The sequence below is a fragment of the Populus euphratica genome, unplaced genomic scaffold (genome assembly GCF_000495115.2).
Source record: "Populus euphratica unplaced genomic scaffold, PopEup_1.0 scaffold58.1, whole genome shotgun sequence".
Classification (NCBI taxonomy): Eukaryota; Viridiplantae; Streptophyta; class Magnoliopsida; order Malpighiales; family Salicaceae; genus Populus; species Populus euphratica.
Genome location: NW_011499864.1, coordinates 530,679 through 548,933, shown reverse-complemented (window position 1 = coordinate 548,933; position 18,255 = coordinate 530,679). Strand labels below are relative to the sequence as shown.

The window sequence follows — 18,255 nt, the reverse complement described above, 5'->3', positions numbered from 1 at the left end:
AAGTTTTATAACTATACTATACAATTATAATATTCATTTTCACACCGGAATTATCTACTTAAATAATGCATGCATAAAATTAATTAAGGGTACAAACATATGATTGCAAGATGACAATTCAGATCATTGAACAAAGATATTCTGTACAAATTTCTTTTTTGTTTTCTAAAAACTAATCATAGGTTAGAGAAATGTGATTGTTGGAAGTTGAAACTTCGTTTTACCTTAATTATAATTTTAAAATTAATTAATATAAACTATAGTTTTATATATAAATAACATTAAAAACTCACTTTTAAAACCTTAATTATAAAGAAACTATAGTTTATGGACACCAGCTATCCTAACAAATGTTTTGCTGAGGTTGGTGCTGTGGTCTCGAATTTTCCTTATGAGCATGCAGGAAAACAAAACGTCGCTCCTCAATGCTTGGATGCAATTTGTTTAGTGAACCGGTCTGCATTCATTGGAGAACCATTAAATCTATGAGTTAATTCGATCTCCCTAGCCGTAGCCCTATCCCTAGCCCTAGCCCTAACCCTGTGTCATCAGCAGTGGCAGCACCAATCCTCTCTCTTTACTTGTTACTAGCATGTACTTGGTGTTTATGTAATGTAATTCAAAAGTTTCCCATCCTGGTTAAAAACAAACCAGTAGCTGTGGTTCTACATCGCTTCATGGAATGAGTGGGGACCCTATAGGTGTTGCAAACACGGTGAACAAGAAGGAGCTATGGCTTTCAAATTCCAGGCATATAAGAGAGGATAAGAGCCATTGCTTGTTTCATGGGACCATGTTACCTGTGTCTAAGAAACAGCTAAGGGACCAGACGTTGTCACAAAGCAGAGGAGAAAAACACAAGAACCGTAAGAAAATGTCTGGAAGAGACAGTGCTTACTTAAAACCTCGGACTTCGAGATTCAGGGCTGCAAAAGTTGGGTTACCCTATGCTCCCCGCCTCTCTCTCCCAATGTATTTTAAGAAAATACTGGATTCCCTGTAAGGATTCTGTCTCTCCTTGCTGAAATTCCTTCCTTCCAAGGCAGACTTTACTCGAAACGCTTGAAAAAGCTACTGTTTCCACGCAGCAGGCCCCTAAAAATTAACTCTTATCACCATCAAATGTTTGTTTTATAATATCAATTTGCATATGCTTTTTCAAATAGGCACGCATGAGTTCTAGTAAACAAATTTTATTTCATATTAATTACGTGAAAAGGCTTTTGATCCACTGTGACCCACTGGTCTTAAAAAATGTGCAAGGCATAATACTGGTGTTAGTTAAAATTTGTTTTGAATTTGAGGACGTAAAGAAATAAAGAGAAGAAAAGATTTTTTTCTTCTCACTTTGTTCTCGTTGTTGTATAATGTAATAGCAACAATAAAAATAATTAAACCTAACTCGGTTTAGAACTGTGTCATGGATTAATAAGCTAACCCGTATGAATTAAAATAATATTATTTCAAAGAATATTTAAAAGAAATCAATATATTAAGGTCAACCAAGTTAAATTCGTCAAATTACGATGGATTTTTATTTTTGAAACCGGCCAAAAACTTGTATAGTGCTTAACTAGAACGGAAACAAACGGCGTACGTAAAACATGGGGATTGACTTGAGAAGGGGGGTTTACGAACAAGCACTAGGAATGTTAGCACTTGCAGTTCCATTATATTACTCTGTCACAGCCATTGTTGGCTTTGATTGATCCATGATTAGTTCGTATATCAAACGATCTACAGTAGTGAAAACGTAGCACAACTCAAAACATTTTACTTCCTTCACCAACTCAGCACTCAGACTCAGCAGTATTCTTTCTCTCAAAAAACTGTCCACTACCTTGAACGAGAGCATATTTTTTGCCAGCCCTTCTGCATCCTCTCCTCCTTTTAGCTTTCACTCCAGCCTCTTGTTTGTCTCCATTGTCCTCTCTCTTTAGATTCTTCTTTTGTATCTTTCCGTTTGCAAAGTCAAAAAAAGAACTAGCAGCAGCAGCAGCATGGCCATGACCAGCAAAGAAAAGCTGGTGGTGGAGGTGGTAGCAGCTCACAACTTGATGCCAAAAGATGGAGAAGGCTCGTCATCACCTTTTGTGGAGGTGGAGTTTGAGAACCAAAGACTAAGAACACAAGTCAAGTACAAAGACTTGAACCCTATATGGAATCAGAAGCTTGTGTTTCACATCAAAGATGTTGCAGATCTTTCTTACAGAGCTATAGAGGTTAATGTCTTCAATGAGAGGAGGTCAAGCAACGGCAGAAACTTTCTGGGTAAAGTTAGAGTTTCTGGTTCAAGTGTTGCTAAACAAGGTGAGGAGGTGGTGCAGTTGCACACTCTCGATAAAAGAAGCTTGTTTTCTCATATAAGAGGAGAGATAAGTTTAAAGCTTTATGTTTCTACAAGAGAGGAGGTTAAGGAAGTTGGGGGTTTTGGTAATGGAGAGGTGGTTTCTAGTACTCCTGGATCTTCTCATTCTTCGAAGAAGAACAAGAAGATACAGCAGCAGAATCCAGTTACATTGCAGCAACCGCAACAGTTGTCTCAAGAGGTCATCAACAATAACAAGCAAGCACAAGAGCAAGGCCAGAACAGTATTAATGCAAAGCCTGTTGAGACGAACCCAGGCGGGATTAAACCTGTTGTCACCACTACTGCTCATGGTCCTGGTTCGCTTGTTTCTAGTTCTGGAGGGAGCATTGTAGGCCCTGCTGGAGGTGCTGGTCTTGGTGGGATTAGTGTGCACTCAAACGGTTCTAGTGAGTTCTCTCTTAAAGAAACAAGTCCACACCTTGGTGGGGGTCGTTTAAACAAAGATAAAACTAGTTCAACTTATGATCTTGTTGAGCTAATGCAGTATCTTTATGTTAGAGTTGTCAAGGCTAAATATAATATGTTGTTTGGTGGTGGTGAAGTAGTGGCGGAGGTGAAGTTAGGGAACTATAGAGGGGTTACAAAGAAGGTAATCAGCTCAAGTAATGTGGAATGGGACCAAGTTTTTGCTTTCTCTAAAGATTGCATACAGTCATCAATGGTGGAGGTTTTTGTCAAACAAGGCAACAAAGATGATTACTTGGGCCGAGTTTGGTTTGATTTGAATGAAGTTCCTAGAAGGGTACCCCCTGACAGTCAATTAGCACCACAATGGTACAGAATGGAGGACAAGAAAGGGGACAAGTCAAAAGGTGGCGAGCTTATGGTGTCTATTTGGTTTGGGACTCAAGCTGATGAGGCCTTCGCCGAGGCTTGGCATTCAAAGGCAGCAAATGTGCATTTTGAGGGGCTTTGCTCGATCAAATCCAAGGTTTATCTATCACCTAAGCTGTGGTATCTACGGGTGGCTGTTATTGAAGCACAAGATATTGTTCCCGGGGAAAAGGGTCTGGGAATGATGAGGTTCCCAGAACTTTTTGTGAAAGTCCAGGTGGGCAACCAGATTCTGAGGACTAAAATAGCAGGGCCTAACCCCAACAGGAGTATGATCAATCCTTACTGGAGTGAGGAATTGATGTTTGTAGTTGCAGAGCCATTTGAGGATTTCTTGTTCCTTTCTGTCGAGGATCGTGTTGGACCGGGGCGAGAGGAGGCTGTTGGCAGAGTTATGCTTCCAGTGGCTGCGATTGAAAGGCGTCATGACGATAAACAAGTCGTTTCTAGGTGGTTCAATCTTGATAATCAATTTGGCAGTGCAGTTGAGTCAAAACTTGTGACGAGATTTGGGTCTAAAATTCACCTCAGGCTGTCTCTAGATGGGGGCTACCATGTGCTAGATGAGAGCACAATGTATAGCAGCGATGTTAGGCCAACTGCAAAACAGCTATGGAAGCCTCACATTGGTGTTCTTGAGATGGGAATTTTGGGTGCAACAGGGCTGATGCCAACAAAACTCAAGGAAGGGAAAAGGGAGTCCATAGATGCTTACTGTGTTGCAAAGTATGGTCAGAAATGGGTGAGAACACGCACGGTTGTTGATAGTTTCTCACCCAAATGGAACGAGCAGTACACTTGGGAAGTGTTTGATCCTTGCACAGTCATCACTGTTGGGGTTTTTGATAACTGTCGAACAGACAAGAACGTGTTTAACAATGCCGGTGCTCGTGATTCTCGTATTGGGAAAGTTAGAGTTCGGTTATCAACTCTTGAATCAGACAGGGTTTACACACATTCTTATCCTCTCCTTATGCTACACACTACTGGTGTCAAGAAGATGGGTGAGCTTCATTTAGCTGTTAGGTTTTCTTGTGCGAACATGGCTAATATGTTGCACATGTACACACTGCCACTGCTGCCACAGATGCATTATGTGCAACCATTGAGTGTGAACCAACTGGATGCCATGAGGTATCAAGCAATGAATGTGGTGGCATCACGGCTTAGTCGTGCAGAGCCACCACTGGGGCGAGAAGTGGTGGAGTACATGCTTGATCACGATTCTCATATGTGGAGCATGAGAAGAAGCAAGGCTAACTTCGCTAGACTAATAAGTGGACTCTCTGTTCTTGTTGCCATGGCTCGGTGGGTGGAGTCGATGCGCAATTGGCACAAGCCAGTCTACTCAACCTTGTTTGTTTTAGCGTTCCTCTTGTGGGTTGCAATGCCTGAGCTCATTATCCCTTCACTGTTGCTCTACATGGCATCTGTGGGACTCTGGCGATACAGGACACGACCACGTCACCCACCCCACATGGATACTAAGCTTTCTCATGTTGTAAGTGTTTACTTCGATGAACTGGATGAAGAATTTGACTCTTTTCCAACAAGCCGAAGTGCCGAGACAGTCAGGATGAGGTATGATAGGCTGAGGAGTGTGGCAGGGAGGATTCAAACTGTGGTTGGTGATATGGCTTCTCAAGGTGAACGTTTCCAGGCATTGCTAGGTTGGAGAGACCCAAGAGCCACCTTCTTGTTCGTGGTTATGTGCCTGTTCGCGGCTATTGGGTTCTATGCAGTGCCAATCAGGGTTGTAGTGGCTCTGTGGGGGCTGTATGTGATGAGGCCTCCCAAATTCAGGAACAAGTTGCCTCCGAGAGCTTTAAGTTTCTTCAGAAGGTTGCCTACAAAGGCTGATAGTTTGTTGTAGGCTGCAAGAAGTTCATGTCTTTTACGTGTAGGGTATAGCTGATTCGCTGGGATAGACATTTGAACATAGTAGAAGGGCTTAGGTTTTGGTTGTGATATCCTAATTGTTTTTGTCTAGTCATCGTGCTGTAATGTGTGGAACCTCAAATGCTTGCCTATTTTTGTCTAGCCATTTGTTTACACCTCTTTTCTACCTGGAAGCGTTTATTTGCTTGTTCATTTAGGTAGCCATTTGTTTACACCTCTTTTCTACCATAACTATCGGATTACCGAGTTACCAATGAGTTACTGGGTCAACTGGGTCACTTTGACAATCAATATCAACTTTACTAGATCAGCAGGTCTTTGAGCATTAATTCCAGTCCTTATGCTAAGGACTGAAAGCTTTGACATGGAACGTTGCCATGGTTCAAGTTGATTACAAGTTCATATAACGGATAATGACAAATGGTGTACACAATATGAGAGCTCTAGTGCAAGAAGGCTGCCAAGCGTGGATCAGTGCGGTGCGGGAGACCCGTTCGAGCTCCCAAGGCCCTACAGCCAGCAGCTGCCTGCAATCAACTCCACGTTAAAATAACCTGTTGAATGAGCCCCAACCACACGCAAAGGGCTTGCGGGGGTGAGGGAGATGTTAGGTTGAAAAAAATGTGAGCGTACCACTTGAGAAGCAAATGGTAACATCTTCTCCGGAGGCATGTTGGCGCAGATAGCTAGCAGAAAAACAAATGAACATAGATGAGTTCCAAGCTCTTAAACGGCACCAGCAATCTAAAGTGTATCAACAGACAGAATATGGTAATCGTAGAAATGATGGATAACATGACACTGCCATTAGGTCTTAAGATCCTTGTAATACACCGGATTGATAAATGTAAGACTAGATCCCAGCAAGGTTGAGTCAATCCCAGACTGATTGGGATAATGTCTAGGGGATGAACAACTTGGCAGTTGAACTGGATTGAACACAATCCATGCTAACAATGTTGTTCCTTTGAAAACAATATTGTTCTCAATCCCTGGTGTCAGGTGAATTTCATAATCTAATATTGGTAAAACTGCTCGTGGTTCACCTAGAATCTAATACAAGCATATAATCCACAACAGGGATATTATACAAGACAATAATCTGTGGAAGACCAACATTAAAACACAACCTCAAAGCACACGCACTCACATTCACCAGTTACACCTACCATAAAGAACAGCACCAATAAAAGCATCTCCAGCACCGGTCGTATCGACAAGTTCTGGTGGTGGTATCTTCTCAGCTGTTCCCACAAGCAACCTCCCATTCACTGTCCCTATACCGTTTGCTCTTATCTTTGTCAGTGGCTGGAAGGAAAAGATGTGAAGTGATTAGTCCATTGAGAATTCATTGTGTTAACGTCATAGTAACTTTAATCTGAAATTAAACAGGTACATCAAAATGAAATTATAATTTCATTCAGTGATCAAGCAAACAAATCACAAATATAACCACTGTAGCATCCTCCTAAAAGCTCCAAATAACATAAAGCTGTCCAAGGAAGGATCAGACACATGCAGTATAACCTTCAAACATTCATTCATGTTGACCATCCAAAGAGCACAAATTTGAAACTTTCATGAATAAATAGGGTAAATTGGGCAGAAAATTGCTCCAAATAGTGAAATCACATTGGCAGATGCTGAGAGAGCATCGTCTTCAACAACCATATACAGGATACCTGTATGGGGATAAAGGGTATTCCATTCCATTCTTGAAAATAATGATTAATCTGAGCAGGCTTTTATCGAATGACAACTAGCATAAAAATGTTTTCATTCCCTGTGATAGAGTAAACCTAACAGATGTCCTTGAAAGTAGCTAGGCCTTTCTAGTACATGGCAATCTCAAAGACATTTTTATTAAACATATTATTTCCCAGTAGCAGTGGCACTTTAGAACCACCATGGTGAATCAAAAAGGAAAGTTACAATCTCTCCTATTGCTCTAAATTACATGCCAGAAAGATGCACTGAATGTGCCTGATGTGGGCTTCTTTTTTCTTAATTAATGATTTCATACTTGAAGAGAAAAGGCAGTTCATGTAGCCCTTCACTTGAGATTGTTGCTGCAGACTGATCAAGCTCAGTAATATGGAAAGATAGTCAATTGAGTTCCAGTAAGATATAAATTACTGATGCATAACATGTTGGGATGGCTACGTTATCATCCTTTCTCTGCTTCAGTGACTCCAACAAGCTATCTACATCCTTTTCTTCTGATGCAGGAGCCTCTAAAAAACCAAACAAAAGGCAAGTTTACAAAGCAAATAAATAACGTTTAGTTCTAAAAGAGTGTTGCGCACTTTGTCTTTTACACTGTGAAACTAAGTGTACACTCACCTTCTGTGCTTCTCTCAAGCATTACACATCCATCTTCACCCAAGGTCACAATCACAAATTTGATTTTCGGCAATCTCAGAAGCATGGAAACAAGTGCACTTGAAATAGATGGTGCCTCTGTCCATACCTGCCATAAGACCAATTCAGGTGTTCAAAATAGATTACATGAGAAACTTTCTCTGCAAAAAGCATATATGTATTGTTGATAGGAACATATCATAGGGCTTTATAAAAACAAGATAAAACTCAACTCGCAAAAGATGAATAAAAGAAGTCATGAGAGTACTGCAAATTCAAATCAACTTTTAACAATCTACATGCTTCCAAGCTAATGAGAGTTTTTTCTTTAATGTTCACCACCTGATAAAATGCTAAAACATCATAAGCCCCTTTCTGAAGGGGGGAGGAAGAGTGGAGATGCATTAGTTACAGTATATCCCCAATATGTCTATAATCTCTTGTTGTGCAAATCAAATGTTATTCAATCAAAGAATATTCAGCTTACCAGTGGAAATTTTGATGAGCATACAGCATAACTAGCCAACGGCAGAAGATCATCCAGCCCTTCTCTCTTTCTTTCCACATCAATCAAAATGGGTATATTTTTGCGAGCTGTCTGTACTGGAAGAACCAAATACATGATGTTGACCTCCCAGTAATTGCTGTTAGATGATTATTTTTTCCTTGATAAAAAGCAAGGATAACAAAACAAAGGAGGGATATGTGCAGGTACAGCTGTACATGAAAGAACACATTCGCATGAAACAAATTGGGCAAGTGAGAATATCAGCATGATATGGTGCTACAGGGCAGCCTTATAACCTGTATACAAGGAAATAGTTATAGGATTATACTAGACTGCTTTTCCGACTAGGTTTGCTAAGGGCTCGGCTCAAACTTGTTTGTCAATCCATGATGAGTTTATATGTTAAAGCTCACTATATAAATGAACCAGACTTGAGCTTAGCTAAGTTCGGCTAATTAAGGTTCGTGAGTCAACTCACTTAGGTTCATGAATTAGGCTTATCAGCAAACTTGTTTAAAAGCTTGCAAATTAGTTCATTTATAAGATTGAGAAAATTTGAAAGAATAAAGAACTTGTATAAGATTTCATAAAATAAACTAATTTAACATGAAACCAAAAATGTTCTTTTTATGAACAAAATTTAATAGGAAACTTAGCAGTTATATATGTGTGCGTTACATGGAGTTAAAAAAAATATAAATATAAGACTTTTTATGATATCACAACTGTATGATATTTTCATATTCCAAAGTTTAATTCTAGCCTGCTTATAGGCTCATTAAGCAGCTTAAACGAATCAAGTTCGAGAGAAGCCTAAACCAAGCCCGAGCCTAACAAATTTTAAATGAGCCAAGCTTGAACCTAGCTAAAATTAGATAAGTGGTGCTCAAACACATCAAAGCTCAGCTCGGCTCATATACAGTCCTACAGCTAGGTCAGATGATCCATTTCCTTGAATGTTTGAAAAGAAAAAAACAACGGGATGCAAATTAAGAAAATGAAAGTTCGCAAATTGAAGTGGTCAATAACACAAGCAACAAAGGGGAACGACCTCCCCTGAGTGCACAAATGAAAAAGGCACAAGTATGTTAGATCCAACAAAAGGAGTTGTGAGAATAGTTTATACTTTATAGTGGCTTCTGATGATAACATCACCTAGACTAATTTGGCCATCCATGCTTTAATCACAGCATAACATTTCAAAAGAACATGGCAAGTGCAAACAGCTTTGTCATGATAAGCCTTTGGCAACCCAATGGATTGTAGCTATCATGGAACAGGGAGAAGAGGGAGAACAGGAAGGTGCACTACTGAATTTATTTGACACCGTTAAGTAGATTTTACATGATTAAAAAGGAAAGGCAGGATATGCTATTAAAACATTTAGAAGACAAATATTGACCAGGTGATGAAGATGATTGGCAACCCTTTTTCATAATCAATATAAAAGAAATAAACATATGAACCACATTCTATTTTTAATTTCTAACTTGTTAGTTGTTAATGAGATGACCCTAATATAAGGTCAAGCACAAGCAGTAAGCATTAAAACAACTAGAGGTAACAAACAATAACTTTTACCTCTTCTGCAATGACTAAGGCAGTTTCATGTAACCTTCCATCAAGATAAACAAGTCTTGCTCCATCCAATGCAGATAAAAGGCTTGACCGGGAAAGTTCATCTGGTATCATGGGAGGATATCCTGGAGTATGAATACAGGTACGGGTTTTCCTGAATATCAGATACAACAATTACCTGGAGCTTTCAAAATTTTGAAACCAGGTTTTCAACTATTCGTTTCTGGTCAAACATAATACCCAAGTGAACTAACAAAATTAGCTAATTAAACCATAGTGTTGATCCAATCATAACACACCGATGTTAAAGCACTGGAAAAGAAGACAATCTGTTGAGACAAGATTCCTAATGCTGCTGTGATACTGGGATTATTTGTGAGAGAAAAGAAACAGTCTATGTATCTCCAAAGATCTAAATGGATAAGTTTCCAAGGAGAAAGAAAATAGATGTAATGTTGTGACAGATTTTTTTTTTTCTGTTGAATAATGTTGTGACAGAGTTATACATGCAATTAACACAAATACAGCCCAGTAAAACTTCCGTGTGGTTCTTTCTTTCATTTTTTCCTTTGGAAGAGCACACAACTTTTTTTCAACTCCAATCATGTCTTGAGCCATGATCACAATATGAATCCCAAAGATCAGTTTTTTTATTTCCCTTTTAAAATCGTAAGGATTATGAACAAACGAGAAAGCTACTCAAACACAACCCTCAAACCTTATAAACAAAACACCCTGTCCATTAGTAAACACACTATTTACACAATGAATCAAGTGTGATAGCAGAGAATGGAGTATTCAAGCAAAGCCCTTACGTTTCATTGTCAACAATAATATACGTAGATGGTGAATTTCCCTCCTTGGAAACCTAAAACAAGACCAATTGAGTCAACATATAACAGAAGATGTTCATAGCCGAATGCCAAAAAGGAAATTAAAAAGAGCTTAACCATAAAACATAGCAATCTAATACATAGAATGCAGTTTAGCAACGCGTCAAAATGAATGAATGCTTGAGATATCCTATATCTTGTATAGTCTCACCACAAAAAAAGAAGTATCAACACCATCGGATTCTAGCTCCTCCAAAACTCCCTTGCCTTGAATATCATCAGCAACCTAGTCAATTTCAAAATGCACAAAATTATTTTTCTTAGAAGTAAAACAAATCCAGAATTGCCTTGAGAAAAGGAGAACAAAAAAGTTTAAAAAATAAACCCCTCCATCCCGGTTTCTATTCCTCCATTAAATTTTATTTTATTTTATTTATTTATTTATTTGTGTTTCTAGACTATCACCTGAGATCAAAATTAACTGACGAGTCTTTTCTCTACCAAAAAATAGTTCAAGAACTCAAATAAAAATAAAATAAAATTTAGGGATTAAGTTCATTTTGACCCAAAATTCAGGGTAATTTTGGGTCATTTAGCCTTAAAACAAGTCCTTAATTGCTTTGAAAAAAAGGAGACATTGATAGGGAAAAAGTTAAAGGCGGTACCTTGGAAATGAGCCTGGGATTCAAACCCAAACGAGCAGCACATGTTAACGCATTCCCCGCATTTCCACCTCCTTGCACCTGACAAGCAAACCAATTGTATTATTATTTATTATAATAAATAATAAAAATAAAAAACAAAGTGAGGGAGGGAAAGAGGGAGACCTTCAAGCTAGTGCTTCGGATCTTGTCATCAGGTTTAGGAAAAGAAGCGACGGCCGCCAGGAAATCCACCCCTGCCGCTCCGCATCCTAACTGCCAAAAATAATCACTTACATTTAAATAAATGCACTATCAATTATTAGAAAAGATTGAAAGTAAAGAGAGAGAGAGTCATTTGACTCTTAATCGGGGTTGGGTTGGCTTCCTGGGTCTCGCAATCTTGCCTGTAGGTCGTGATGTGCCTCGAGATAATCGTATTAAGATAATTTTAAAAAATATATATTATTTTAATATATTTTAACATAAACATTACTTTAAAATATAATAATTAATATATTCTCAGACCACCATCTTATTCAAGAATTCATCAAAATCTAAGTCCGGTTAAAATAAGAAAAATATTTTATAAAAATAATATTATTTAAATTAAAAATTAATAAATTTACTTGTCAATCACCGAATAAAACCTTGTACAAGTCTTATTAGACGCAAGCTGCCACTGACATAAGTCATGTTTGTGTGTTGTTTTAGATTTATAAAAAATTATATGGATAAAGATTGTTGTAATTTGCAATATTTTTAATAAAAAATTATAAAAATAATTCTAGAAATAAAATTAAAAAAAAAAATATTTAGGGAAACACTATAGTAATCTATAGTGTTTTATGAGAAAATATACAGTTGTAATTTTCAACCAACTCAATATTAAAAAAATAAATTCAACAAAGATAAGTTTTAAAAAAATTCATAACCAAAAACATATGTTGGGAATGATTGTAGCAATCCACAATATTTAAAAAAAAAATACAAATAAAAATTCCCAACCACTTAATATTAAAAAAATAGAAGCAATAAAGATAATTCTGAAAAAAAACATAAAAAAAGACCTATGTGGAAAAACACTATAGCAATCCATAATGTTTTGTGAGTAAAACTATAGTTGTAATTCTCAACCAACTCAATATTAAAAAAATAAAATCGACATAGATAATTTTTAAAAAAAATCATAAAAAACATAAAAATCATGTGAAGAAATAATGTAGCAATCCAAAATATTTTAAAAAAATAACTACAAAACTAAATTTTTAACCATCTCAATATCAAAAAAATAAATTCAACAAAGAGAATTTCAAAAAAAAAAACATTTGGAAAATAACTATAGCAAAGCAAAAAAATATATAGAGAAACATTGTAGCAATCGATAATATTTTAAAGAAAAAAATTATAAAGCTAAATTCTCAACTAGTTTAATAGTAAAAATATAAACTTAACAAAAAATAATTTAAAAAAAAAATAAAAAAAGAAGAAGATAATTTTAGGAAAAAATTAAAAAAGAAAAAAGAAAAAGCATGAGGAATGGAAAAAAAACAAAAATAAACATACAGGAAAAGCTATTTTCCCCACATTTAAAATTTGTTTAGAAATGTGACTATGATTGTTTTTAAAAATATATCAAGATAATATTTTTTGTATTTTAAAAAAATTATTTTTAATATCAGCATATAAAAATAATTTAAAAACACCAGAAAAATATTAATTCAAAAAAATAAAAAATAATGTTTTTCAAAAATAATTTTACCAAAAAAATATTAATTCAAAAAGAAATTTCAAAAATAATTTTGAAACTCAGTTTTAAAATTATACAGGACTCTTATGTACATTTGGTATTATGTTAACTATTGTAGTTGTGATTTGAAAAAAAAAAGTTTTATAAAAAGTGATTTTAGTTGAGGTTGATTTGAAAAAATATATATTTGGTTAAAATTGTGGTTAAAATTGAGGTTAAACAAAAAATTATTTAATGTGTTTGGTTAAAAATTATGGTTCAATTTCAAGTTATGGTATAATTACCTAAAATGACTTAATTCATAATATTAATGAAGAGTTACTTAAAAGTAACATTACAACTAATAATTTTTTACAAATAAACCTAAAACATATTAGAAAAATAATTTATAATTATGTCATTAAACTTGCAGCAATTTCATCACGTACGTATTCCACTCAAGGTTTATGGTGTCCTTGGCTTTGTGAATATGGAGCCACATTAGTTAGAAAATCATCAAACACAAAATCAAGATGGCGATTGAACTCTATAAATGTCACATCTTCTAATGTAATTATGAATTGTCATGGATGTAATAATAATTTGAACTCGTGCCTTGAAATTAAAGGATACATAACCTGTAGGATTCACCATCTTTTTTTCCAAACTCCTAATATACGTTATATCACATAACATAATGAATATTGTGTATGGTTGAAAATTTCTTCACGAGTTTGTGGTTGTCCTTGCCTCTTAAATTCTTGCAAATGATATCTCTGATATCTATATAGACCTAAAAATCCATATTCATTAAGATATCTCGAATCAACCAAGTAGTATTTGTTTGTTCATACATATAATTTTTTTAAACTGAAAATTACAAAACAAAAATAAAATAACATTAATTATCACACACACACACATATTACTACATTCTGGTGGCTTAAAAAATTTTATACAAGGATTGTCAATTACCTCGAGAAAAATTCGTGTATCTTGTGCACTACTTCCCCAACTCGTCCAAACAAATATAAATTGCATGTTAAAGCTACATGCGACCATAAGATTCTGGGTCGGCACATCTTTTTATCCGATAAATGAAATTTGATTTTTAGAAAAAACATATGCATGCATATATGAACCGTTAATAGCTCCTACACAATTTTAATATACGATAAACATGTCAAATAACATGAATTTGAGCTGACTAAAAAAATAAATTTCACAAATTCATAAAATACGAATCACCATCAACAAATATGATTAATGACATTACCTTTAAATATGGTATAGACCTCAGATTGTTCACAATTTTACACGGTGTGTATATGAACCTGGGATTTGTAGGTTGAATTATATATTTGTCATGAATACAACAATCATTTGAACTTGTGCCTTGAAATTAAAGGATGACATATTCTGTAGGATTCACCATTTTTTTTTCCAAACTCCAAATATACATTCTATCACATAACATAATGAATATTGTGTATGGTTGAAAATTTCTTCACGAGTTTGTGGTTGTCCTTGCCTCCTAAATTCTTGCAAATGATATCTTTGACCTCTATATAGACCTAAAAATCCATATTCATTAAGATATCCCGAATCAACCAAGTAGTATTTCCATGTTCATACATATAATTTTTTAAAATTGAAAATTACAAAATAAAATAAAATAACATTAATTATCACACACACACACACTACTACATTCTTGTGGCTTAGGAAATTTTATACATGGATTGTCAATTACCTCGAGAAAAATTCATGTATCGTATGCACTACCTCCCTAACCCGCCCAAACAAAAATAAATTGCATGTTAAAGCTACATGCAACCATAACATTCTGGGTCAACACATCTTTTCATCCGATAAATAAAATTTGATTTTTAGAAAAAAACATATGCATACACATGTGAATTGTTAATAGCTCCTGCACAATTTTAATATACGATAAACAAGTCAAATAACATCAATTTGAGCTGATTAAAAAAATAAATTTCACAAATTCATAAAATACGAACCACCATCAACAAATACAATTAATGATATTACCTTGAAATATGGTATAGACCTCAGATTGTTCATAATTTTACACAATGTGTATACGAACCTGGGATTTGTAGGTTGAATTATATATGTAGCGAGCGAACAAACTGATCTAAGAACTTCATTAAATTAACTACTAATTATTTCTCCTGAATGTTGGCATCTCTCCTGAACTTTTCTATTAGAAGCACCCAAAGCTATTGTATAAAGAAATATTCCAACTTTTTCAAAAACACGCATTCTTCTATATACCTGTAACCCATATTAGTTTTCAAGTTTAAAGTAAAGACTCTAAAATATCGTTGCATCCATCCTAAACATGTTTACATAGCATGTCCAATGTCTATGTAATATTTATGTCAACCATTGCATTCTAGTATTATACAAATTCATACAAGGTTCCTTATATATATATATAAGTATTATAATAGAAAGCTATGGCACCTGCCGTGCATAACATCAATTTCTAATGATCAAACATCCTTTTCTAAAACAACTCACCTTCTTCATCTGAATGGTCGTCGTCGTCATTATCAGAACTGTGATTACCATGTATCGTATGCACTACCTCCCTAACCCGCCCAAACAAAAATAAATTGCATGTTAAAGCTACATGCAACCATAACATTCTGGGTCAACACATCTTTTCATCCGATAAATAAAATTTGATTTTTAGAAAAAAACATATGCATACACATGTGAATTGTTAATAGCTCCTGCACAATTTTAATATACGATAAACAAGTCAAATAACATCAATTTGAGCTGATTAAAAAAATAAATTTCACAAATTCATAAAATACGAATCACCATCAACAAATATGATTAATGACATTACCTTTAAATATGGTATAGACCTCAGATTGTTCACAATTTTACACGGTGTGTATATGAACCTGGGATTTGTAGGTTGAATTATATATGTAGCAAACGAACAAACTGATCTAAGAACTTCATTAAATTAACTACTAATTATTTCTCCTAAATGTTGGAATCTCTCTTGAACTTTTATATTGGAAGCACTCAAAGCTATTGTATAAAGAAATATTCCAACTTTTCAAAAACACACATTCTTCTATTTGCCTATAACTTATATTGGTTTTCAAGTTTAAAGCAAAGACTCTAAAATATCATCGTATCCATCCTAAACATGTTTACATAGTGTGTCCAATATCTATGTAATGTTTATGTCAACCATTGCATTCTAGTGTTGTACAAATTCATACAAGGTTCCTTATATATATATATAAGTATTATAATAGAAAGCTATGGCACCTGCCGTGCATAACATCAATTTCTAATGATCAAACATCCTTTTCTAAAACAACTCACCTTCTTCATCTGAATGGTCGTCGTCGTCATTATCAGAACTGTGATTACCATTACAATCTCCATTATTTACAAAAGAATTACCATAATTAACATAATCAGCAACATTATTCATTACATTATCATAACCCCTGTCAAAAAGTGCTAAAAACTAGTGTGAATCCATATCTATCATGATAAATTTCACAAATTCATAAAATACGAACCACCATCAACAAATACAATTAATGATATTACCTTGAAATATGGTATAGACCTCAGATTGTTCATAATTTTACACAATGTGTATACGAACCTGGGATTTGTAGGTTGAATTATATATGTAGCAAACGAACAAACTGATCTAAGAACTTCATTAAATTAACTACTAATTATTTCTCCTAAATGTTGGAATCTCTCTTGAACTTTTATATTGGAAGCACTCAAAGCTATTGTATAAAGAAATATTCCAACTTTTCAAAAACACACATTCTTCTATTTGCCTATAACTTATATTGGTTTTCAAGTTTAAAGCAAAGACTCTAAAATATCATCGTATCCATCCTAAACATGTTTACATAGTGTGTCCAATATCTATGTAATGTTTATGTCAACCATTGCATTCTAGTGTTGTACAAATTCATACAAGGTTCCTTATATATATATATAAGTATTATAATAGAAAGCTATGGCACCTGCCGTGCATAACATCAATTTCTAATGATCAAACATCCTTTTCTAAAACAACTCACCTTCTTCATCTGAATGGTCGTCGTCGTCATTATCAGAACTGTGATTACCATTACAATCTCCATTATTTACAAAAGAATTACCATAATTAACATAATCAGCAACATTATTCATTACATTATCATAACCCCTGTCAAAAAGTGCTAAAAACTAGTGTGAATCCATATCTATCATGACATACAAAGTTTTTTATGAATAATTGAAAATTATATGACTTGTTAAAAAAAACACAAATGGGTAATGTAGACCGAAATACTATATTGTTCCATTTCTCCACGTGTAGTGAAGTTTTGCTCGAATTGTAAATTTTATGAGGCTATATTTTGCAATTCAGTCTTTTAACTCCCTTGTAAGTGAAATTGAATTTCTTTTTTGAAAATATCTATTATCTCTAATCAAAATGTCTAATTCCATTTGCTATAAACAACCTAAAAAATAGTATAAAGAAATATTCCAACTTTTTCAAAAACACGCATTCTTCTATATACCTGTAACCCATATTAGTTTTCAAGTTTAAAGTAAAGACTCTAAAATATCGTTGCATCCATCCTAAACATGTTTACATAGCATGTCCAATGTCTATGTAATATTTATGTCAACCATTGCATTCTAGTATTATACAAATTCATACAAGGTTCCTTATATATATATATATATATATATATATATAAGTATTATAACAGAAAGTTATGGTACCTGCCGTGCATAAAATCAATTTCTAATGATTAAACATTCTTTTCCAAAACAACTCACCTTCTTCATATGAATGGTCATCATCATTGTTGTCGTCGTCATTATCAGAACTGTGATTACTCAGATAAATTGTTACTATGAAGGATCCTTTTTCATTTCAAAAAAATAGGTCAATAAATAATAAGCATGTTTGCCACCTTCCCCCAAGATTCAAACTAGTTCTACTTATAAAATACCACTTCAAAAAATTAAACAAGACAGTAATATAATTATGTAGAAGAAAATACAATGACAGAGGTCTAACAAACTGCAATCTCCATTGTTTACAGAAGAATTACCATAATTACCATAATCAACAATATTATTCATTACGCTATCATAATCCCCGTCAAAAAGTGCTGAAAACCAGTGTGAATCCATATCTATCATGACATATAAATTTTTTTGTGAATAATTGACAATTATATGACTTGTTAAAAAAAACACAAATCGGTAATGTAGACTGAAATACTATATTGTTCCATTTCTCCACGTGTAGTGAAGTTTTGCTCGGCTTATAAATTTTATGAGGCTATACTTTGCAATTCAGTCTTTTAACTCTCATGTAAGTGAAATTGATTTTTATTTTTTTTGAAAATGTCTATTATCTCTAATCAAAATGTCTAATCCCATTTGCTATAAACAACCTAAAAAATAGAATT

The 18,255-nt window shown here is 34.5% G+C and overlaps 2 protein-coding genes across 2 annotated transcripts; one reads left to right on the top strand and one right to left on the bottom strand.

Annotated features, from left to right (window-relative positions):
• Positions 1–1,616: 1,616 nt before the first annotated feature.
• On the top strand, positions 1,617–5,238 carry LOC105125664 (C2 calcium/lipid-binding plant phosphoribosyltransferase family protein). The gene has a single exon (XM_011026217.1). It carries the CDS (start codon positions 2,001–2,003, stop codon positions 5,076–5,078), a length of 3,078 nt encoding a protein of 1,025 aa, XP_011024519.1. The 5' UTR covers positions 1,617–2,000; the 3' UTR covers positions 5,079–5,238.
• A 141-nt stretch (positions 5,239–5,379) lies between these two features.
• On the bottom strand, positions 5,380–17,974 carry LOC105125854 (ribokinase-like). The gene is made up of 16 exons (XM_011026502.1): positions 17,863–17,974; positions 17,615–17,701; positions 17,350–17,410; positions 16,864–16,991; positions 16,136–16,173; positions 11,212–11,337; positions 11,050–11,127; positions 10,596–10,670; positions 10,367–10,419; positions 9,555–9,705; positions 7,953–8,063; positions 7,448–7,574; positions 7,241–7,338; positions 6,274–6,412; positions 5,738–5,790; positions 5,380–5,631 (listed from the first exon to the last, which is right to left on the bottom strand). The coding sequence occupies exons 1-16, from the start codon at positions 17,972–17,974 to the stop codon at positions 5,548–5,550; spliced, it is 1,521 nt and encodes a 506-aa protein (XP_011024804.1). The 3' UTR covers positions 5,380–5,547.
• Positions 17,975–18,255: the final 281 nt, after the last annotated feature.